Raw genomic sequence first — 24770 nt, forward strand, 5'->3', positions numbered from 1 at the left:
GCTGCACTACTGCCCACTGTTGCACTGCAACTCAGTTACTGAGAAGTAAGTAACTGATCTCCCAACTCTGACCACTTTGTTGGGCTAGAGATTGTCTTAATGGTGAAGCTCCCTCTGCCGCTGACAAGTGCTCCCTCTCTAACCTTTGCGTTGCTGCAACAACTCCCTGCATCTCCCACCATTACACACCTCTCTGTGCCATCCTGCACTGGTGCAACACTCTCGTGCCTCTCACACTGTTGCAGCCTGCTAGCCTCATGCTGTCTCGGGACTCCTGCACTGTAGCTCTCTCTACCGCTTCATCCTCATCCATCTCTACCCGACTCAGCCAGTCATGCTACTCCTCTTCGGGGCTCCCATAGAAAGGTCTAATCCAAGAGGCTGGGTACCTCGAGGATCCTGCCCTTCATCGCCTGTAGTCCACCTGACTACAGCTCGATGTCTCCCCACTTTCGCTCAAGTGGTGTGTGTGCACTCATGGCACAATCATCGTCTATCAACACTTCCTTCTCTGCCCTTGCTGGCGCTGCCTTAGTCTCGGAAGACTCCCTTACTCTTCTTTCTTAGACACTGGGTCGCATAATGACCCAACTCCCCACAGTGGAAGCACTTAATCTTGGAGAGATCCTTCTTCTTCCGCTTCTCTTGCTTTCCCTCAAATGCTAGGGAAACATCTTCCTCCTGCTTGACTTTGATCCCCTTGCTGCTTCTACCCGTCTTTGACTACCCTCTGATCTCTTCTTGGCGAAGAGCAGCCCACATCTCGTCCCAAGGTGGAAGTGTCCCTCTGCCCAGTATACTCTGGACAAATACCTCCAAGTCTTCTGAGACAACATTTAGGGTTGTTCTTACCATCAATTCCTGATCCGGCATGACTTCTATAGCAGTCAACTGATCTCGGATCTCATTTAGTCCTTCGAGGAAGTTGTCAATTGGTTCTCCCTTCTTCATCTGATACGACCTCAACTGATTCTCTAGTAACATTCTTCTCTGCACAGAAGTATGCTGGTACAATTTCTGGAGGGCCTCCCCCATCCCATATGTAGTTTCCTTCTCGGCAATGTGTGGTACTACATGGTCCTTGACCCCATCAAGGATGATGCTCTTGGCCTTCGCTATTGCCTCCTCGTACTCGTCGTTATCATTTGGGTCGACTGGGATAGCTATAACTTTCCAGGTGAAGTTCTTGACACGATTTTTGTCAAGTACGGATAAGATTCTAGCCTTCCAGACTGCGAAGTTCGACACTCTGTCCAGTCTGTCCTAGTCTCTTACTCTGTGTAGTGCCATGATGCTCTTCTACTTCCCTCCTGGAAGTTCTTGATCTGACTCCCTCTGAGTCTCGATTTCCCTCTTGGAAATCCTTTTGCCAATGTCGAGATGCCCCCTACTCTGATCGTCTGTGCAACTACACCACTGATCCGGGTTTCTCGGCTAGAAACCCTCGATAGCAACTCCCTCCTCTTGGCCTTGCCCTGTCAGGTACTGTTCTGACTACAGTACCTCACCAACTCCACTCTGCAATGTTCCCACAGCCTTCTAAACCCTAGCAACCTGAAGGTGAGAGCTTCTAGGCTCTACGCAATCCCAGCACTAGCAACCCAGCCTCCTCAGCCAACTGCATCAGCCAATTGTGTCAGCCCTCCTAGCTTCTGCGTGGCTTTGCGTGAGGCTCCTTTTGCCTTCCTTAGCCTATGCGCTGCCTCTTCCTGGCTTACCCTTGATGACGCAGGCTGCAAGCACTGCGTCACCCTTCCCTTGTTGCTGCTCTGTCAGAAACAGCTTTTGTCACCTCGGGATAGTTGTTCTTTGCTGATATTGCTTTGCTTGGCTGATGTCCTCAGTCCTCCTGTGATTTGCAATCACGCTTTAATACCATGTTGAAGTTTCTACGTCTACCAGTTAGAAACCCTCCATGCACTGTATCTTATTTATTCCTACCTACTTGTTCTGTTACTTAACAAGTTATTTACAATGTAATTACTGAAAATAAACACTAGTGCATGCTCAACATATTATAGATCAACAACTGAAGGAAATAGAAACAATCACACCAAATGACACCGTTATTTTTGGACCAATGTCCCCGGAAAAACCCGATTTGGAAAAACGGTGCAGCGATCTGAGGGTTTTCTTATTAAGCAATATCAGAGTACAATCTGGGTGCCACAACCGGCCTACCCAACAAAGAATTTCTTTGGCAGTAATACCTCTCAATTTGAGACAAATGTCCTGGCTGAAACCTTGGAAACACCTTTCGGGAGCTCCTCAGCTCCAATATGCCCCAGAAACCCCAGCGTCTGCCTTTCTGGACTACGTCAGCCCCTCTCTGCCCAGCCTTGGCCCTACGTCACCCTAAAAGGGTCTGCGTCGGCCTTAGGAGGCCCTGCGTTAGCGTTTTGGCCCTCTACATTAGCAACATTGGCCTCTCTGAAGCTCTACGCAGATCCCAACTGCCTCTCCGTGGCCTTGCATGAGCTCTGGCTGCTACTGCATCTATCTCCTCGACTACTGTGCTACTCTCCTAGCACTATCTCTGCCTCTCTGTCTCTCTATACTCAATGCCCCTCAGCTGCAACTTCGGTCACTGATTTTATCTCTCTTAGCAAACCCCACTCTAGAGAATAGAATGATTGATCATCTGGTGTGTTCTCCAAGTGACCCTCAAGCCTCCTCTTATACTTTTCTCGTTGCCATATCAACGGTCGAGATTAAGTCCCTAATCAACGACTAAGATTAGATCTGGCTTGATCCATGTCTTTTGGACCATTCTAACACAGTTTCATATTAATTCACATTAATATTTTAATTTCCCTAAGTTTAGACTTAGGGACTCCATTAAAAATATTAATTATTTTAATATCTCCTGAACTGTTTAGAATCTCCCTAAACTCTTTCTAGGTATTGGAGATCTCATGTGCCCGAACCTCTCCACCTAATTTCGTGGCTAGAGCACATCCGATGCTACCCCAAATCAACACTTTGGAGTTCAATTTCCAAGATCCTGATGGATTGGTTCAAATGATGAACATTCCACCTTCTTCCCTCCCCTTTCACAGTTTGGCTAGTGAAGACCCATATACCTTTCTCTTTGAATATGATGTCCTTTTCCATCCGAGAATTACTCTTGCAATGCCCAAAAATTGACACATTTCCAACTTGCTCTTAAGGATGTGGCATTACACTGGTTCATGGGGTTGGGAGGACATTCTATCTGGACATGGGATGAGATGGGGAAAAAGTTCGTGGAAAGATACCAAGACTACTGCACAACTTGGGACATTAAACAGGAAATCTTTAAAATAACTCAAAAAGATGATGAGAGTTTAGAAGACTATGTCGAGAGTTTCCAGTATAACCTTCAGAGGACAAAACAAAATGCTTTAGAACCTAAAACACTGCGAATTATTTTTCTCAGGGGACTTAGAGAGAACTTTATTGATATATTAAATCTTATGAGAGTTGGGTACATCTCTCATATGACATATGATGCAATCTACGAATTTTGCAGGTGCTATTCACGTGGCACCTCAAAATATGGATGAAGCCTTTAGGAGGTGACATCTAGGATTGCTAAAACAACTAGATCAAGGTTTACTAAGGCCGAATTAGGAAACTTACTAAATAATTTTAAAATTGATATCCTTAGTACCCTCGGTTTTCCATTAGATACCTTGCAAGCAAAAAAAGAGGAGGAAGTAGGATTAGCACTGGCAAATTTTTTTCATAGTACCAAAAAAAGCATCCTCTATGAGAATACCCACTAACCAACATAGAAATATGTGGTGTTTCATAACTATGTTACCGAAATTTTTCTCTCATTTTCAGAACTTAAGGCAGTTTACCAAGGAGCTAATGAAGAGACTAGGCAAATTTGCTTTGTAGCTCAGAAATGACCATGATTTCCATAGCCACAGTGTATGACACAAGACCCTTCTCAACATTTTGATCCATACCAATACTCACCTCAAGGATAGTAATCCCCAATGCCTTGGCAACAATGTTCTGCCCAAACCCAAAACCAACCATGGCCACAAGGATGACGAGGACCTTCTCCCTTAGGAAATATGCTTTTGCAAGCCCAACAACACCTTTCTCAGACACATTTGGAACATCTTCAAATACCGTCCAATTAGCCTCCTTTGAAATCACTATAATTGCCTACCCAACCCATGCCTAATCCAAATAATAAAGTAGCACAAGCCACCTACAATGCTAAAATATCCCCTAATTTAGCCTATGCCATCTTTCCTATGGTTTGTACAAACATTCATTTATGCTCAATAAAGGTGTTTCAAGATTCAATTACTCCCATTATCCAAGAACAAGATGCTGGGGAAAATCTTACTAAACTAGACAACCAACTAAAATAATTCCTCTCAAATAGTTGAGACCATTGTTCTATAACAACCACGTATAGAAGATTCAACTCCAACTCCTCCATATCTTAAAATGCTATGTCTAGAAAAGTCTCCTACACAACCAGAGTTTGACTTCCTAGAATTGTTGAGAAATGTTTGTGTTAAAGTCCCCCTATTCCAAGCTATTAATGATGTTTCCATTTATGCTAAGGTTGCTCGGGAACTCTACTTAAAACTCCAGGAGGGAAAAGAAAAGACCCCAAGAGTGCTTATGTAATTGGGAAACTGGCTTATTTAACGTTAGGAAAAGTATTGACGGCCAAATATGCAGATCCTAGGAGTCTAATTGTTAGTGTTAATATCAATAACACTTCCATTCTTGACACCTTGATAGACTTAGGGGCAGCTATAAATGTCATGACTGAGGAAACTATGCAAAAACTCAATTACTTTGTTTATGACCAACCCCTATAGTCCTTTAGCTGGCTAATAGGTCCATGGTAAAACTTGAAGGATGCTTGAAGATGTACCTCATTGATTTTATGATCCTATAACCCAAATCCAACATAGGAGGGTATCCACTAATACTAGGTCAACCACAATAGATGCATCTATTAGTTGTAGATTAGGGAATATCATCATTTCCCATGGAAATTCCACTAAGAAGATTACTCTTTATCTTCTTGCAAAGACTTCCCCTCTTTAGGAGGACCCTCCTTGGCTTGCGGATACTGATGATAAGGCCCTTCATACTCTCTTGACTTTGGATAAAGCAATAATGTTTAAGTAACATATGGAGGTTGATCTAATTTGCACTTTTTTAGCACATCCTCACACTTCTGTTTACCCACCATTATAACAAATTTTAAAAGAACATGCTCAAGACAATTGCTCTCCAACTGAATTGGTAGAACAACTCGACACCACAACCCCTCTAGATACTATATCTAAGAAACATAGCTTACTTATAGAAATCTACCCATGTAAAACTTTAAACCAAGGTTGCACGAAACGGGGAAACGGGTACGAGTTTCCGAAACGGGAAGCGATACGAAACGCGACCTCCCCAAATTTCGGAAATGGGGAAACGCAAATATATATATATATATATATATATATATAGATATAGATATATTACGACATTTAAAAAATATGTGCAAGCATAAAGCATATATGATACATTCTAATTTATTACATTATGATAAAATTGTCAATTGTCAATGCATAAACTAAAAGTATCTAAACTTACATCACATTTACTCATGAATAATCACATAATGAAAATAGAAATATCCAAAATTAGCCACGCGAAATTTCTAATTTTTTGTCTTGTGCTTGATTGGGAGTCTCCCCTGCATAGAGGGCTTGGTTCTCTCGATTAAATACAAGTTCCATACCCTAGTACATGATAAAATCCAATGGAAACATTGCAATCCCCCCAATCCTGAAATCCTGAAAAATAGATAAGTCTGCTGGATTTTGAGTGAGATCTAAATTCTACTTTCTCTATATGAAATCCAATGAGGGTGAAACCACTCTCAAACATCCTGAGTCATTTCATGGTAATGTTAAAAATTTAAGTAAAAGGATGAAAATGAAAAATAAAGGAGAATATCACTTTTACTTTAAGAATTTAACATTACCATGAACTACATATCGACACTAGGGCAAAAGTTCACTTTTATAACTTTAAACAGGCATCTGGAAGCAACTAGAAGTCACTAAGCTAACGTAAGAATAGATTAGAAAACAAATAAAAAAACAAAATTTAAAAAAAAACACAAGTAAATGCTGAAACGTGGGTCATACGACCCTGAAACGCGTTTCAGGCCGTATTGGCCACGTTTTAGTTTCGTGAAACGTGGCAGTACGGCCTGAAACGCATTTCAGGGCCGTACCAAACTCATTTCAGCATTTCGTACTCGTTTCCATACGGAAACGCCCTCCTACCCCACGTTTCCTGCAACATAGCTTTAAACATTAATTCTAGTTTAGAGCCCTACTCTTAAGGATATAGTTAAAGAACTCCAAAGGCCACTTAATGCCAATTTTATTTACCCTATTTCCGATAGAAAGTGAATCTCACCTTTATTTATTGTACCTAAGAAAAATGGTAATTGGCATGTGTGCATTGATTAGTGGGAGATAAATAAAGCCACCTTAAAAGATTAGTTTCCTTTACCATTCATTGATCAAGTACTTAATACCTTGGTTGGAAAAAAACCTTTTCTTTTCTTGACGAATTGAGCAATTACAATCAAATTCAAGTAGCCCTTGAAGACCAAGAGGAAACTACCTTTACTTTTCCATGGGGAACTTACACTTATCGAGTACTTCCATTTGGATTATGCAGTGCTTGAGCTACATTCCAAAGGGTTTTTGGTGGGATATTCTCTGACTTGACCAATGACTGTGTAGAAATTTATATGGATGAGTTTATTGTATACGAGGATACCTTTGAAAAAGATTTGAGTAATCTTGAGAAGATATTGATCAGATGTCAAGAAATGAACCTTCCCCTCATTAACAAGAAATGCCAAATGCTCCTCATGGAGGGGTTTGTGTTATATCATCAGATATTGCCCACAGGGATCAGAGTAGACCTCACCAAGATAGAAGTTATGCTTAAACTCCAATTCCAGCTACTCAAAATGTTGATTTTTGTAGCATCGGATGTGTTCTAGATACGAAATTTGGTGGAGAGGCTAGAATACATGTATTCTCCAAAACCCAGAAATCATTTCTTGGAATTCCACCTAGAGACGACTTAATTAAAATAATTAACTTTTTTTAATGGCTCCTAAGTCTAAACTTAGGAAATCTTGTTAATTAAAGGGTATTAATCAAGTCATGGTGAGAATCTTCTAGAAGAAGACATGGATCGATTTCTAGTTAATCTTAGCCATTGATTATATTTTAATCTTGGTCATGGAAACCTCAACGAGAGATTATAAGAAGAAATTCAATGGGTGTTGGAGAACACACTTGAGGAGCAAGGAATTCGATATTGGTGGGAAATCAAACTCCAGAGTAGTAGTTGTTTTTTGCCGAAGGTGATTCAGTGGTTTCAAAGTAGTGAGAGAGGGGTAGGGATAGTAAGGTCAAAAGGAAGTTTTTCCAGTCTGGTGAGTGCATAGCAGAGAGAATGTACTCCACAAAGAGGCTGACGCAGTGTTGAGAGGCAGCACAGAGGTTTAGAGGGAGATCCATATTTGCTGAAGAAAAGTCAAGATTCAAAGGTAGGAGCCGCAGTGGGAGCCTAGATTCCAGAAGATCGAGTTTCCAGAGCAGCAGTTGATGAATAGAGTGAGAGAGACGCTGGTCCTAGCAAGCTGACATAGAGGCAACGCAAAGGCAGCAAGGGGCAACTCATCTTGAGCTAAGGTCAATGTCAGATCACCAGTGGAGGTGATATTTTTCTCACTAGACCTTTGTTAGTCATTTTCTCTGTATGGAAAGCTAGATTTAAGCTTCCATAGATTTGTACTCAGATTTGCTGCTGCATAATAATAAAACCCTGAGTTGCTACACCAGTTTTCCCAAGTTGGGGTTTTGCGGGGACATTGGTCCAAAAATAACAGTGTTTATTGTGTGTGTGCATCTATTCTTCCAGTGCTTTTATTTCTTCTGCAGTATTTATTTTGTGAAGGCTGCAGTGTATATTTTCGATATTTGCCGTAGGAAACTGCAGATAATTTGTTCAATTAATTTAACAAATAGAAGAAATATTATCAGTTGTTGTAGTGTGATTCGGGGTCACTGAATTTTTGCATGGTATTAGAGCACAGATCGTAAGCCAGAGAGCTTAGTAGCAGAATAGGAGAAGGAGGTTCGAATTTCTATGTAGGTAGCAATTCATAGCCCCAGAGGTAGCATAGTCCTTGGGCCAAGAGGGTCGAGTTTTGAGGAAAGGTCTATTTCTCTGAGTGAGTTGACAAAGAAATTAGATTTTCTAGATCAAAGCTTACCAGAGATAGAAGGGAGCAGCCGTATTTTCCTGGTAGAGTAGATCTTCAGCTGGGACGCAGATTTTGTAGTAGTTTGCTAGTACAAATAGCATCAGGGGGAAGGAAGAGCACACACTGAGGGGATTTCTTTCCTCAGGGGACTTCTAGCACAGAAGTTTGAATTTTCCTAGAAGAGCAGCAGAAGTTGTGTGCAGAGTTCCTCACTCCAGAAGGGAGTGCGAATAGTTGGGCAGCAGTTGCCAGCTATGCAGAGAAGAGGAGGAATTCGACATTTTTAGAGAGATGGCATCAGCAGGGTTAAGCGATCAAGATCAGTTGGAGGGAGCCTCCAACTATGTGATCTGAAAGGCTAGAATTTCCTGCCTTCTAGATGAACATGATCTCAAGAATTACATCGATAATGTGGTAGTTGTACCTGCAGATGCAGATCCACTTAAGAAGTAAAAGAAGGAGATGGCGAAAGTAAAGAGGTTGATCCTCGATGGGGTTTGAGATCACGTGGTATCTCATATAACTGGCAAAGATAGTGCCCGACAGATGTGGGAGGAACTTGCTACGTTGTATGAAGGATCTTCTAAGCAACAGAAGATGTATCTTGAGATGAAGCTGAGATGCACGAGGATGCAGAAAGGGGAGCGTATAGACTCCTTCCTTACTAGGCTTTAGGATGTCCGGGACCAGTTGTCTTCAGCAGGGTCAGCGTCCCAGCCTACAGAATTGGTACAGTTAGCTCTGAACAGTGTTTCCAAAGAATGGCAAGTTTTCGTCGAGTGAGAGAGGGGTAGGGATAGTAAGGTCAAAAGGAAGTTTTTCTAGTCCAGTGAGTGCATAGCAGAGAGACAACGTACTCCACAGAGAGGTTGACACATTGTCGAGAGGCAACGCAAAGGTTCAGAGGAAGATTCGTATTTGTTGAAGAGAAGTCGAGATTCAGAGGTAAGAGCCAGAGTGGGAGCTTGGAGGCTAGAAGATCGAGTTTCTAGAGTAGCAGTTGATCAGCAGAGTGAGAGAGACGCTGGTCCCAACAGGGTGACGCAGAGGCAACGAAAGGCAACAAGGGGCAACTCATCTTGAGCTAAGGTCAATGTCAGATCACCAGCGGAAGTGAGATTTTTCTCACTAGACTTCTGTTAGTCATTTTCTTAGTATGGAAAGTTAGATTTAAGCTTCCATAGATTTGTAGTCAGATTTGCTACTACATAATAATAAAACCCTCCGTTGCTACACCAGTTTTCCCAAGTTGGGTTTTTCTGGGGACATTGTTCCAAAAAGAACAGTGTTTATTGTGTGTGTGCATCTATTCTTCCAGTGCTTTTATTTCTTCCACAGTATTTATTTTGTGAAGGCTACAGTGTATATGTTTCGATATTTGCCGTAGGAAACTGCAAATAATTTGTTCAGTTAATTTAACAAATAGAAGAAATATTATTAGTTGTTGCAGTATGATTCAGGGTCACTGAATTTTCACATGCTATCAAAACACAGATCATAAGCCGGAGAGCTCAATAGCAGAAGAGGAGAAGGAGGTTCGAATTTCTGCGTAGGCATCAATTCGTAACCCCAGAGGCAGCACAGTCCTTGGGCCAAGAGGGTCGAGTTTTGTGGAAAGTTCTATTTCTCTGAGTGAGTTGACAAAGAAATTAGAGTTTCTAGATCAAAGCTTACCAAAGATAGAAGGGAGCAGCCGTATTTTCCTTGTAGAGTAGATCTTCAGCTGGGACGCAGATTTTGCAGCAGTTTGCTAGTAGAAATAGCATCAGGAGGAAGGAAGAGCACACACTAAGGGAATTTCTTTCCTCAGGGGACCTCTAGCACAAAAGTTTGAATTTTCCTAGAAGAGCAGCAGAAGTTGTGTGCAGAGTTCCTCACTCCAGAAGGGAGTGCGAATAGTTGGGCAGTAGCTGCCAGCTATGCAGAGAAGAGGAGGAATTTGACATTTTTAGAGAGATGGCATCAGCAAGGTTGAGAGATCAAGATCAATTGGAGGGAGCCTCCAACTATGTGATCTGAAAGGCTAGAATTTCCTACCTTCTAGATGAACATGATCTCAAGACTTACATCGATAATATGGTAGTTGTACCTACAGATGCAAATCCACTTAAGAAGTAAAAGAAGATGGCAAAAGTAAAGAGGTTGATCCTCGATGGGGTTTGAGATCACGTGGTATCTCACATAGCTGGCAAAGATACTGCCCGGCAAATGTGGGAGGCACTTGCTACGTTGTACGAATGATCTTCTGAGCAACAGAAGATGTATCTTGAGATGAAGCTGAGATGCGCGAGGATGCAGAAAGGGGAGCGTATAGACCCCTTCCTTACTAGGCTTCAGGATGTTTGGGACCATCTGTCTTCAGTAGGGTCAGCTTCCCAGCCTACAAAATTTGTACGGTTAGCTCTGAACAGTGTTTCTGAAGAATGGCAAGTTTTCGTCCAGAGTATCCTGCGCAGAGAAAAATTTCCAGATAGGGATCGTATGTGGGATGATCTGCAGCAGGAAGAGATGAGGCAAAATCTGGTGAAGAGCACCATCAGTGGTGGGACGAAGCAAGTAAAGGAGGAGGAAGATGTGGCCCTCACATCAAAGGGGCAGCAGGAGCAGTGTTGGAGGAAGAAGGACATTTCCAAGGTGAAATGCTTTAGATGTGGTGAGCTTGGCCACTACAACACTCAATATCCTCTCAAAAAGAAGGACAAGGAGGAGAAGCACGATCAACAGGTTGTCCTCCAGACTGGAGGAAGAGTTTGCCATGGTCACCGAGATACCTCCAGGAGAGTGGTGGGGTGATTTGGTTTTGTAGCCCCGGAGAGCTACAGGACGGGTAGGATTCTTGAGGAGGTCCACCGCATGAATCAATACCTTGCAACGGGAGCCCATAGTATGTAGTAGCAGGATTGATCAGTGGTAGTTGTTGCGGTTAGGTGCCAGAGTGACAGATGCAGTAGCTAGTAGCAGGTCAGATACTAGGCAGCGTAGAGTAGAGTTGGCAGCAGTGCAGATGGCATAGAGAAGAGTCAACATCAGCGTAGAGGCTTAAATGACAATGCACAGTCTAGCAACAGTCAGGACTCAGGTGACAGGTTCATCATCCTAACCACAATTGGTTCAGTATTTTGGATTCTTTTCCGTTGCAGTTGCTGCAGTTGTAGCAGTAGCAAATGGAGAGGGAGTTGCAGTGCAGATGTATTGTTGGCAGCAGTTCAGCAGGACTAACAACAAGACGGATGCAGTGTTTTATCATAGTTGCGTAGTAGTTGGTGAGCAACAGCAGCTAGACATCAGCAGTGTAACAGGATGTGGTACAGAGACAGGGTGTTGCTTCAGTGGATTGCAGCGCTAGAACACATTCCTCGCTAAGAGGGAGTGTTGATTTTTGTAGCATCGAATGTGTTCTAGCCACAAAATTTGGTGGAGAGGTTAGAATACATGTATTCTCCAAAACCCAAAAATCGTTTCTAGAAATTCCACCTAGAGAAGACTTAATTAAAATAATTGACTTTTTTTTAATGGCTCCTAAGTCTATACTTAGGAAATCTGGTTAATTAAAGGGTATTAATTAATTCATGGTGAGAATCTTCTAGAAGAAGACATGGAGCGATTTCTAGTTAATCTTAGCCATCGATTATGTTTTAATCTTGGTCGTTGAAGCCTCAACGAGAGATTATAAGAAGAAATTCGATGGGGGTTGGAGAACACACTTGAGGAGTAAGGAATTCGATATTGTTGGGAAATTGAACTCCAGAGTAGCAATTGGGTGTTGTCGGAGGTGATCTAGTAGTTTCGAAGCAGTGAAAGAGGTGCAGGGATAGTGAGGCTGGAAGGAAGCTTTTCTAGTCTGGTGAGTGCATAGCAGAGAGACAAACTCCACAGAGAGGCTGATGCAGTGCAAAGAGGAAGCGCAGAGCTTTAGAGGGAGATTCGTATTTGCTGAGGAGAAGTCAAGATTCAAAGGCAGGAGTCAGAGTGGGAGCTCGGAGGCCAGAAGATCGAGTTTCCAGAGCAGCAACTGATCAGCGGAGTGAGAGAGACACTGGTCCCAGCAGGCTGATGCAGAGGCAGCAAGGGGCAGCTCATCTTGAGCTAAGGTCAATGTCGGATCACTGGTGGAAGTGAGATTTTTCTCACTAGACTTTTGTCAGTCATTTTCTCTGTATGGAAAGCTAGATTTAAGCTTCCATAGATTTGTACTTAGATTTACTATTGCATAATAATAAAACCCTTAGTTGCTGCACTAGTTTTCGCAAGTTGAGTTTTTCCAGGGACATTAGTCCAAAAATAACAGTGTTTATTGTGTGTGTGCGTCTATTCTTCCAGTGTTTTTACTTCTTCCACAATATTTATTTTGTGAAGGTTGCAGTGTATATGTTTCGATATTTGTCGTAGGAAACTGCAAATAAATTGGTTGATTAATCTAACAAATAGAAGAAACATTATCAGCGGCTGCAGTAGGATTTGGGATCACTGAATTTTTACACAAAATGATGCCCATAGCTTTCTAGGATATGCAGGGTATTATCTATGATTTATAGAAAATGTCACCAAAATAGCCTCACCCTTGTTTCAATTAGTAATGAAAGCTATAGATTTTTGTTCAACTACTCAATGTCAACAGACATTTGAAACTTTAAAGGAAAATTTATTAGTGGCACCTATCTTGCAAGGTCCAAATTGGTCTCTAGCTTTCCATATTCTTATAGATTTGTCAAACACACCTATTGGGACTGTATTAGGTCAAAAGGAGGAGCAATGACCTTATGCTAGTTATTTTATCAGCAAGAACTTTACTACGACTGAACGAAATTATACAATAATCGAGAAGGAATTTCTTGCTATTGTCCATGCTATCAACAAGTTTCGACATTATCTTACTGGATATCCTATTTTTATACTGTATACATATTGACCACTGTGCCACCCAATATCTTATGAATAAATCTATTACCAATGTGAAGGTGACTAGGTGGCTACTCTTACTACAAGAATTCAACATCGCCATCATTGATAAACCAACAAAAGAAAATGTAGTTGCCAATTTTCTCTCTAAACTTCACAATGGAGGAGAAGCTATTCCTATAGAAGATATTCTTTTTTCTAGACGAATATTTGTTTGCTTTGTCCACCAACACTTTTTGTTTCATAGACATTGCTAACTATGTGGCTGCAAGGAAGCTTCCCCAACATCTATTGCCAAGAGAATGCCAGAAAGTCATCAAACAAAGTGCTATGTGTTCTTGAGTTCAGGGATACCTTTTTCACATTGGGATAGATCTTGTTATCTGACGATGTGTAAGGGCAGATGAAATCTAGGATATTTTTAAGGCTTGTCATGATGAGCCCCTTGGGGGGGGCACTTTGTTGACAAGTGTACTGCAAATAAGGTTTTGCATTTGGGATATTATTGGTCGACTATTTTTAGAGATGCAAAGAAGTATGTCAAAAGTTGCAATAAGTGTGAATGAATGGGGCGACCAATATGTTAGTGTCGGTCATGATGCCCTCCATCAGTGATCAAAAAAAAAAAAACTCTTTGCATATGCATAAGTAGGTGTCTCATCAATGTCAGTTTTGCATCTCATTAGGCATGCCATAAAACTGATGGAGGAGCTGGTCCTTGTTCCCTTCTTGGCTTTGCTGGATCAGGTCATATCAGTTAATGAGCTTGTGTCACACTTGTTTTGTTTTGTCTTGAAGTCCAAAGTCTTAGGTCTAGGGTTTCAGTCAAATGTCATTGCAAGATCATGAGTCAGAGGTCCATGAGTCCCCAGCAAGCCAGAAGGAGAGTCCATCAGATGGTCTACCTGCAAAAAGAACGGAGCTAAAGCACCCAAAAAGTCAAATTCAGAACAAAAGAAAACTCAAAACAGTGTTAAAAGAAAGTGTCAAGGCAAAACATTAGAAAGTGGGTTTGGTAAGTAAATTTTTTCAAATTGAGCTTATAAAGAGTCAAATTCCCTCTCAATACCCTCATTGTGCATCCAAAGAGCTTGCAAGAAGAAGTGATAGGGCGAAGAGGCGAAAGGAGGCAAAGTGCAGAGAAATTGAACCAGTTTCAGGTGCGCGACCCGTCAGAGGTTGTGCGCAACCTGTTGGGCGGTGCGCGACCCGTCAGGCGCCTCCCAGCAGTGTTAATTTGTAACGGGCGCGACCCGTCGGGCTGTGCGTGACCCGTTGGGTGCCCTGCGCGACCCGTCAAGCTGTTGACACCAAAACCGCCCCAAATTTTGTCCAATCGCCCTCTAAGTTGCAAAATCGACCGAGGTAGGGTCTATACACTTGATGAATTGATGAATGGTGAATGATGAGCTTTCATTTATATGTTTTTATCACTAAGAATGCAAAGAAAATCGATTTTGGTGATTGCTTGTCAATGTAGGCATAATGCTAGGGTTTGGTGTTTTTTTTCAAGGTTTTAATTCCCATTTATGTTCCCTCCATGTTTCCCCATTGATTTCACAATTGTCATCATATGTCTCTATCTTATCTTATTTGCAAAGAATATGAAATTTTCCTCCTTCCAAGTATCAAACCCTATCCCTCCCTAAAGTTTAAACACATTCCCAAAACCCTAATACCCTCCATTGTGATATAAAAACACACACAGCAAAAAGAACAAAATGCTATGAAAGAAAAACAAAATGATTATGCAAAAAAGAAAGCAATATGATGATAAAATGCCAAAACAAGAAATAAAGAAAATGTGGCTGTGTATATAAACAAAAGCAAAGGAAATATTGCTATGTAGATTTGATCAAAAGTAATGTTGCTGTGGTCCTAAAAAGCAAAAACCATGTTTTCCCTTCTATCCCCTAATATCTTTGTCAATGAAACCCCTTTTCCCTTTTGACAAAATGTCAATGAAGCCCTTTTCCCCTAGCATCAAATGTACATGAACCCCTTTGAAAAAACAGAGTGTGCCTTATGATGTACATTGAAAGGCAGAAATCAAATGAGCAAGTTATCTATGCTGTCCCATCCCCCTGTTGAGCATACATGTCATTTCCCTTGGTTATTATTATCCATGTTTCCCTAATAAAAACATTTCTTTGCAAATGATTTCCCGCTGATTAAGATGAGATTATATGTTTGACAGCTTGTGAATTGTCCCTTGAAAATTCCCTGTTTTCATATGTTTCCCTTTCCCTATTAAAAGATCCCCTCCCCTAACATTTCCTTCATGATTTTTTCCCCTTGAAAACAGCATACAACTCAGCATTTTTGCAGGCAAGGGCAGCAGTTTACTTTGTCTATTTTCTCCACTTTGCTCAAAAGCACCATGTCAACCACCGAGACCTATGAGCAAGGTGATGACCAGTCTTCTTCTACAGAGGTTGAGGTACAGCGGAGGCCTCGTAGGGGGGGCAAAGGTGGTCATCATAAGAGAGAGGAGCCCACCTCATTGGCAGAATTGCAAGCCTGTCCTTTGGCAGTGAATTGCTTTCGGTATATGTCATGTTTTCAGTTTTGCGAGAGGCTTGCTCGGATCCAGCACCACAGGGAGTTGGCCCGCTTATTTGTTTTGCACCTTCATGATGGGCAGGTCACTCTGGCAGGAGTGAACTTTGTGTTGTCTCCGGAAGTGATTTCAGAGGCTACCGGGATACCAAATGTGGGTGAGGTGTGGCCCAAGCGCAAAGTGTTGGATTTTGTTCATTTTGAGCCATATGTCATGCCAGCCTTCATGAGACACTTGTCGGGGGTCTTTCCTTTCAGATTTCTCCGGAGGGAGTATGCTCCGATCTTGAAACTCATCATGCATTACTTTACATGTGAGGGCAGGTTTTCACAGGTGTACTCTTATCACATCCGCCTGTTGATGCACTTTACCCGAGTGAGGATGATGAACATCCCGGTTTTCTTCTTCCAGAATATTCAGAGAATGGTGCCTATGTTACAAAGGAAGACCCCAGCCCAGTAGTTTAGGAGTTTATGTCACTATGGTCTCATCCAGCTCATTGTTTCCCATCAGTTGAGTCAGCAGGGCATTCCATGGGAAGAGTTCATCTCCCATGAGTTCTTCACAGCGCCACCACAGCCACAGCTGGAGCCAGAGGTCATTTATGAGGAGGGAGGTCCATCTCACCAGCCCGAGATCACTGTTCCGAGACATGTTTCTTCCTCACCTCAGGTCACCTACCAGAGAGGCCACAGGGCCTTGTTTGCAGCAGCTCGACGAGTACTTTCTCCACAGCAGGTGGAAGGGGTCTCGTCATCATCTTCAGGGCAGCGAGTGTTATCTCCACACCAGGTGGAAGGGGCCTCGCATTCTTCATCAGCAGAGGCAGTGCGGGAGGGCAAGTAGCCCATGGTTGAGGATGAGAGAGCCGGTGATACACATGATGATTTCATTGACCTTGATGCCCACTCTCCTTCTTCAGATTTTTATGAGATTATCAGACAGAGAGAGGAGGAGAACCTCGTGTTGCAGCAAAAGCTCCAAATGGCTCAATGGACCATCACTTATCTGGAGCAGCGCAACAAACAATTAGAAGAGGAAAAAGAACTTGATGAGCTATGGAGGATCCGCAGTGATCGAACTTTGAACCGTAGGAGGCCCGGTGACCCATTGCCTGCTGACCGGGAGTCTTTGCTCATTCAGGAGAATGCTCGCTTGGAGAGGCTGTTGGAGAAGGCCAACCAGGACAAGAGGCTGCTAAGGAACATGAAGAATCATTATTGGGCGAGGATGCATGTTTGCAAGGCGAAGATGAAAATGTTCCAAAGAAGGTTGTCCGAGGCCCGCAAGAGGAAGAAGAAGACCAACCCACTCCGTATCTTGGCCGAGGCTTCTCTCACTCACCATGATACTCATTAGCCTCTTCCTAGCAGCTAGCACAAGAAATTTTGAAAGTTTTGAGGCATTTTTGGCATTTTTGGGAAATTGACAGGTTTTGGCCTTTTAACGGGTCTCACCCCGCGCGCAACCCTACATGGGGGCAACTCAAAACGGGGAAAACTCAGCATTTTTGGAATTGTCATGCAAAGTTACACCTACCTGTGGATGGACTTCAGTTTTTATGGAGATTTGGGCCTCCAAAAGGTCAAAATACATGCAAATTTTGACTTTCTGCCCCTATTTTGAGTTGTAGAAAGCTGTCTTGGGAGAATTGAGTTTTGAGGGGTCAAATCAACTCCAAATTCAAATATTCCGGTGGGGTTGGAAAGTAGACTCGCAGACCTTTCCAATGAGCTATCTTGCACCTGATTTGGACACCGGGAAGGCCCCCAAACAGACCTCTCAATGTGCGCGACCCGTCAGGCACATGTGCGCGACCCGTCAGGGAATTTTGCCTGTTTTGACCAGTTCGGCCAGAAAAACACTGTTTTCACTTGGTTTAATGTTTTGGGCATGTAAATGATGGATTTTTGTGTAATTTTCATGGCTCTATGATGCTTTTACTCTCCTTGATCACTTCTTGAAGATTCTTGAATGTAAATGGTAAAAATTTAATGCATGGATAGGTTTCCTAAGTTTTAGAGGCAAGTTGTTTTGACTGCCTATTATCTAATGCTCAGTTTAGAATTAGTTGAAACAGCTCCTAGGAAGCTGAGCTCGACCCCTAGAGGTGGGGAAAGGAGTTAGATCATCTATATTATGCCTTCTCTTGCTCATTTTCATGGTTGGACTCTTGAGGGAGAAGCTCCTATTGTATATTTCACTTGTATCTCTGCAATTTGAGGAAAAGGAAGACCAGGGTTTTGCAGTCATCATTGGGATTCTTGTGGACTCATTGTGTTGATGGTGTGTCTCTTCATGTTATTGTAACCTTTGTTATGTGATTCATTTCCTTTCTATACTGCTGCATATTAAACAAATGAAGTGATAAAGTTAGAATTCATGCTAGCCATGCTCTGCTTTTAAATTTGTTTAATTTCTATGTTTTCTGCTGTCTAAAGAAAATTCAAATCCATTGTTTGCTCTCTTTAGCCCTCTCATCTTTCTTCTAGATCATCCCTTTCAGCTAAAAACATCTACACAATCTCCTACCTTGCCCCAAAGACTTCCCTGCAGAAACTGTGTCCAATCCCCGCACCCTAAATTGCAGTTCCTCAAATTGCCACCAAAAACCTAGAAAACCCCCAAATCAACCTTCAAATCAGTTTACTAGCCTAATATCAGTGTTACCTTGATTGGTCATCTCTTCCTATTGAAAATTTACCGAGATTGACCGGAGAGAGCCTTCTCCTGCCCCGTAGGGCTAGCTACGAGGCTGAATGGTTTGATGTAGCTTTGAGATTTGCCTTTTCAGCCTGAGGTGAAATTTCAAGTGCTAACACAATACAGTTTGAATCCAACAAACGCCACTCTAACCTTAGCTTTTGATAAAACCATTTGAGAAGTGGGCCCTCAATTTTGTAGGGCCAGTCAACCCTTCATCCAAACAAAAGCTATACATTTTGGTATGAACTGACTACACAACTAATTGTGTTGAAGCCAAGGCTCTGGGAAAGGCTACTAAACAAAATGTCTCCTTGAATGAAGCATCTTTGACCAACCAAGTAAACACCTCATGACCTAAGTCACCAGATTCGTCCTAAACCCCCTACGAATCCCGAATCCAGCGAATCTGACACGATTCGGTCCAAATTCGTGTCCAAATCATATGACACGTCGTGTCCTTTTCCGACACGTCGAATTCGAGGTCGTGTCACAATTTTCAAAAGCGTGTCGCGATTTTGGGAAACGTGTCCTGTTCATGGTAATGTTAAATTCTTAAAGTAAAAGTGACATTTTCCTTAATCTTCATTTTCATCCTTTTACTTAAATTTTTAACATTACCATGAAATGACTCAGGATGTTTGAGAGTGGTTCCGACCTCATTGGATTTCATATGGAGAAAGTAGAATTTTAGATTTCATTCAAAATCCAGCAGACTTATCAGTTTTTCAGGATTTTAGGATTGGGGATTGCAATGTTTCCATTGAATTTTGTCATGTATTAGGGTATGGAACTCGTATTTAATCAAGAGCACCAATCCCTCTATGTACCTTGATGTTAGTGACATTGGTTGTCGAACTCCTGTATCATGACCCTCCTAAAAATGTACGCATCACTCAAACAAAATCTTGACTTGACATGTTATGCTTGTTCTATCTTATGTTAATGCTTAAAGGGTGATATTAATGACAAAGATCCCTATACAGATACAGACGTAATGACAAAGATACCTCTGGATATTAATGCTTAGAGGGTGATATTAATGACAAAGATCCTGATTTTCCAACAAGACTAAAAAATTAGACATTTCTCGTGGTGGCAAGAGGGCCAAGCATAAGAAATAGATAATAGATTGACATGTACTTGAATTTTGTATGTACTATGCATGCTAATAGCTATAGATGAAGATCTATGTTTGAAATCAATAAATTTGTATCATGAATTAAAATTTGTGTAAGAAATATGATAATATCTAATTTTTAATATATATATATATATATTTTTAAATATATATATATATATATATATATATATATATATATATAAAACGTGTCCTAACGTGTCCTGTTTCGGGGGGTCAGCGTGTCCGAATCCGACACCACGAATCTCGAATCCTACGTGTCCCGAATCCCCGTGTCAGGTGACTTAGCTCATGACACTTGTCCTCCTCTCTTTTGGCATGCCCTTTAAAGATAGTCTCAAAACATGCAGAGCTTATCCCTATGTGCAAGGCATTCTCCACCATGTGCATTTCTTAATTTCACTCTTCCCAAACAACCAAAACTCTCAAGCAACAAAGGTGGGGTGTTCCTAAAGAAGTGTGTAAATATATGGCAAATGTTTTAAGAAATCAAATTTGCAACCAACATAACTGCCTCAATGTTTGTCGGAATTTATATTATGACCACAATTTGGAAATTCCGTGGCTAAATCAACCCTTCTCTCACTATTTTGATCATTTTGCATCTACTAGCACCAATTTGGCAACAATCTCGGCACTCTCTCAAAGATATCTGCTCATGAGCTAGTATGCCACTTTTAAACTCCTCTCAGAGTGGATCTCATGGATAAGTGTTCAAGCAACAGCCCACTAGTTGTTTTCAAATCCTCAAACAATGGGCGACCTCAACATGTGTGCCAATAAGATGTGGACACTCAAATCATTCTAACCAATCCCATATAAAGTGGATTTACATAGATATATATACAAGTGGCCAGTGGTTATTAAAACAACCCCTTAAAGCAAGGGTGCCCTCAAAGAATGTTGATGAAACCTCAATGATCAAATCCAACTCCTAATCAAGTGTGCCAAGGGCATGGATCCATGTGCATACAACTCAAACTCATCAAGTAACCCCATAAAATAAGTTGGGTGTTCTAGGATCATGTGCAAATGAGTTCCACACATTAAGTCAAATGCTCAATGGAGGGTATGACCTAGTAAAGGCTGCATGAATGAAGGCGCAACCTCCCAAAAAGACAGAACACCCCCATAAACCACATGCTAGAATATGAATTGATGTGTAAATACCATCGATAACTCTCGAAAACCACAAGCACCAATATGGAAAGTGGCCTGGGCAAGTGTACATATAAGATCTCCATCCCTCCAAATATATGTCAGGATGATAAACAAAGGGGTGCTCCATCAAAACTAGGTTCAAATCATGACATGTCATCCATGTATATCCGTTGAGAGAGAAACCTGGGAAAATATGTATGTGAGGAACTCTCCAATAATCATGCATGAAAATATGATGAAGGATCCACAACATCATCCAATAACCTTCATTCATGGTACTGAACCAGAACATGCTGCAAGACTCTGAAATGTGTGAAGAAAATCATAATTAAATGATCATGCCTGACGTACATGCATCAATATAGGAACAAAATGTCTCTGAAATCAATCATACTCCAACACAAACTGCCCAGACAGATTCTTCAAACATGATATAAGGTTTATTCCGATCACCTAAATGTCAACAAAGTGAGTATTGCATCCTTTGATTAAAAGGTTGATTATGTGCTGTTTGATCATTTATACCTGTTTGGTCACTGGTGTACCCTTCTTTTGTGATGTTCATGATATCACAATGGATTTGCTTTCCTCTAGAGCCAATAGCTGGGTGTACATCTAGTTGAAGCTGCTTATGATTTCAGGACATCCTGTCCTGGCAGCTTAGGAATCTAGGATTTCTCCAGAAAATATTTTTTCCTTCTAAATTAGGTGTTTCATTTAATCATGTTTTGCCAATTCTATTGCAGTACTGACCAATAAGAAGTAACTGTTCTGTCTATGCACAGTAGGTCCCTTGGTTGTGTTGTCACAATTAATATGCATTAGTGCACACTCCACTGATGCCAGTGGGATGCATGGTTTTACACAACAATTCTCTGTTTACATTATTCTCACCATGCACTCTTTTTCAGGCTTGACTATAGCATTAGAGGATGGTTCTAATGTATTCTGGTTGAAACTTTGTGCTGTATCCCTTTTGGCTTGGAGAGATCAATAAATTACCTTGCCACACTACATTCATATCCCAATCAGATATGTTTATTGTTGTTTTCTTTTATATGCTTGGTGGGTTGAAATATGTATGTATTCTTTCATTATGATTGTATCTAACTTCCTGGACAAGTCAATATCATCCATGATTGCTATCTGGTAATGGTGTTGCAATCATTTTATCGTAATCCTCTCTATCCACCCATTTCTGATCGTAGTTGAGCTGTCTGATGTTTTCAATCCAAGTTGGGACTTGATGAGTGAGGAATTAATGATGCTTATTGGTTGATTGGAAATTGAATGCTAATTCCTCTAATGCAGTGCTCGAAAAGCTGACAAGCTAAGGTACCGTTACCCTCGTGGTGAATCCTACCTTGATGTCATCCAGAGGTGCACATTTGATCTCCTTATTTCCCTATTGCAAGTTCAGAAAATATCTTCCCTTCTTGTAAGATATATCTGTTAATGGCTGTATGATATTCAGATTAGAACCTGTCATTATTGAGCTGGAACGGCAGCGTGCTCCTGTTGTGGTAATTGCTCATCAGGTGAAGACAAGATAGTTTGATGAAATTAATGATTTCTGCTGGCAGTTTGATTAACATGTGTGTCAAATAAGTTGGACTGGCATTATCTCTCTGAAATTCTAATAAACTTTATTTATGTCCAGGCTGTTCTACGAGCTTTATATGCATATTTTGCTGATAAACCTTTGAAAGAAGTTCCACACATCGAGGTATCATTTTAACTCACTATCTACTTGGAGAATGTGAAGTTCTCTTTCTTTTGATATCCCATACTGATTATGCTTTTCTTGTTGGATAAATGCTTAGTTTCTCACTCTATAATATCATTCCATGTTGTCAGGTACCATTACATATGATAATTGAGATCCAAATGGGTGTGAATAGTGTGCATGAAAAGTTGTGCATGAAGGATGATTTATTTGTACTGCATTTTAACAAAATACATTGACAAACTATAATTGAGATTCAAATGCGCATAAGTGGTGTCCATGAAAATTTGTATAAGCTTATGGATTCATAATTATTGGCAGGATGACTTATTTGTCCTGCATTTTTAACAAAAGACACTGACAGCTAACAAAAGCTCATGTCAGCAGCTTTCATGTATTGCAGTAGCAGTATCTAGGGTTCTACATTTAGGAGAACATTGACATATAGTAAAAGATGAAATTGAACTGCTTATAGTCATAAATCGAATGGTGGTGAATTTGTCCACCAAATTTTTATCTTTCTGTCTATTTCACTGTTTGTGTTCGTTGTTGATTTATCTTTGGTGAAAATAATGTTTCATTAACAGTAAATCAAATTATGAAAATAACATGCTAACTTGCCAGCCAGACATAATTGTGGTTCCAACCCACTAAACATGTGTGTCCATGGGCCTTGATATGGAAAGACCCTGAGACCGGAAAAGGCAGAACAGCCAGAATGCTTTATTACGGCTACTAGCGCTTATTGCTCCACATAAACCTGTATCAACCATTTCATAAAACAGAAGCATCATGTATTTAAGCATAACACAGAAGATCTTGACAGAGAAAACTTGAGTTTCCTCTGAGAGATTTAGACCTATGTAGCAGGAAACGTGGGGCAGAAGGGCGTTTCCGTACGGAAACGGGTACGAAACGCTGAAACACGTTTGGTACGGCCCTGAAACGCGTTTCAGGCCGTACTGCCACGTTTCACGAAACTGAAACGTGGCCAGTACGGCCTGAAACGCGTTTCAGGGCCATACGACCCACGTTTCAGCATTTACTTGTGTTTTTTTATTTTATTTTATTTTATTTGTTTTCTAATCTATTTTTACATTAGCCTAGTGACTTCTAGTTTCTTCCAGATGCCTGTCTAAAGTTATAAAAGTGAACTTTTGCCCTAGTGTTGATATGCAGTTCATGGTAATGTTAAATTCTTAAAGTAAAAGCGATATTCTCCTTTATTTTTCATTTTCATCCTTTTACTTAAATTTTTAATGAAAAATAAAGGAGAATATCACTTTTACTTAAATTTTTAACATTACCATGAAATGACTCGGGATGTTTGAGAGTGGTTTCGCCCTCATTGGATTTCATATGGAGAAAGTAGAATTTTAGATCTCACTCAAAATCCAACAGACTTATCTATTTTTCAGGATTTCAGGATTGGGGGGATTGCAATGTTTCCATTGGATTTTATCATGTACTAGGGTATGGAACTTGTATTTAATCAATAGAACCAAGCCCTCTATGCAGGGGAGACTCTCAATAATCAAGAGAATGTAGGGTACTAGGGTATGAAACTTGTATTTAATCAAGAGCATTAAGGTTGTTCGACTATGTAGGAAGAGACTCCCAATCAAGCACGAGACAAGAAATTAGAAATTTTTCGTGGCTGATTTTGGATATTTCTATTTTCATTATGTGATTATTCATGAGTAAATGTGATGCAAATTTAGATACTTGTAGTTTATGCATTGACAATTGACAGTTTTATCATAATGTAATAAATTAGAATGTATCATATATGCTTTATGATTGCACATATTTCTTAAATGTCCTAATATATATATATATATATATATATATATATATATTCACGTTTCCCCGTTTCCAAAATTTGGGGAGGTCGTGTTTCGTATCGCTTCCCGTTTCGGAAACTTGTACATGTTTCCCCGTTTCGTGCAACCTTGATTTAGACATTAGCACTTTGTTGATAACTGAAATAGGTGACCTTGGGAAAATCGTCATATCTTCCTCTACGAGCATTGGATTTGAATTTCGTAATAAGTGGCCGAAAGAGAACAGACTATACTATTTTGTGTATCGATTTCAGGGCCGAAGGTCGAAACAATGACACATGGCACTACGTACAAGTTCGCTCTACTGAACCAGTCTATAATCAGGTCATTGATACCATACAAACTGATTTGATTATAAATATAAAGATGCAATGCGTACCCTCTGTTATGGAGATCAGAATATTGGTCCTTCTGTA

The 24770-nt window shown here is 40.9% G+C and overlaps 1 protein-coding gene across 1 annotated transcript in view; it reads left to right on the plus strand.

Annotated features, from left to right (window-relative positions):
- Window positions 1-22749, plus strand: part of LOC149228493 (6-phosphofructo-2-kinase/fructose-2,6-bisphosphatase-like) — a 149665-nt gene extending 126916 nt beyond the window's left edge. Inside the window, exons 7-10 of the mRNA XM_089380792.1 lie at window positions 22096-22164; window positions 22259-22322; window positions 22445-22510; window positions 22642-22749. Of these exons, the coding sequence (XP_089236918.1) occupies window positions 22096-22164; window positions 22259-22322; window positions 22445-22510; window positions 22642-22749 (307 nt within the window). The remainder of the gene's footprint in view (window positions 1-22095; window positions 22165-22258; window positions 22323-22444; window positions 22511-22641) is intronic.
- The last annotated feature ends 2021 nt before the right edge of the window (window positions 22750-24770 follow it).

This window comes from Pinus tabuliformis, chromosome J (genome assembly GCF_031772625.1).
Source record: "Pinus tabuliformis cultivar Carrire ecotype Pingquan chromosome J, CPIR1, whole genome shotgun sequence".
In the NCBI taxonomy this organism is placed as follows: domain Eukaryota; kingdom Viridiplantae; phylum Streptophyta; class Pinopsida; order Pinales; family Pinaceae; genus Pinus; species Pinus tabuliformis.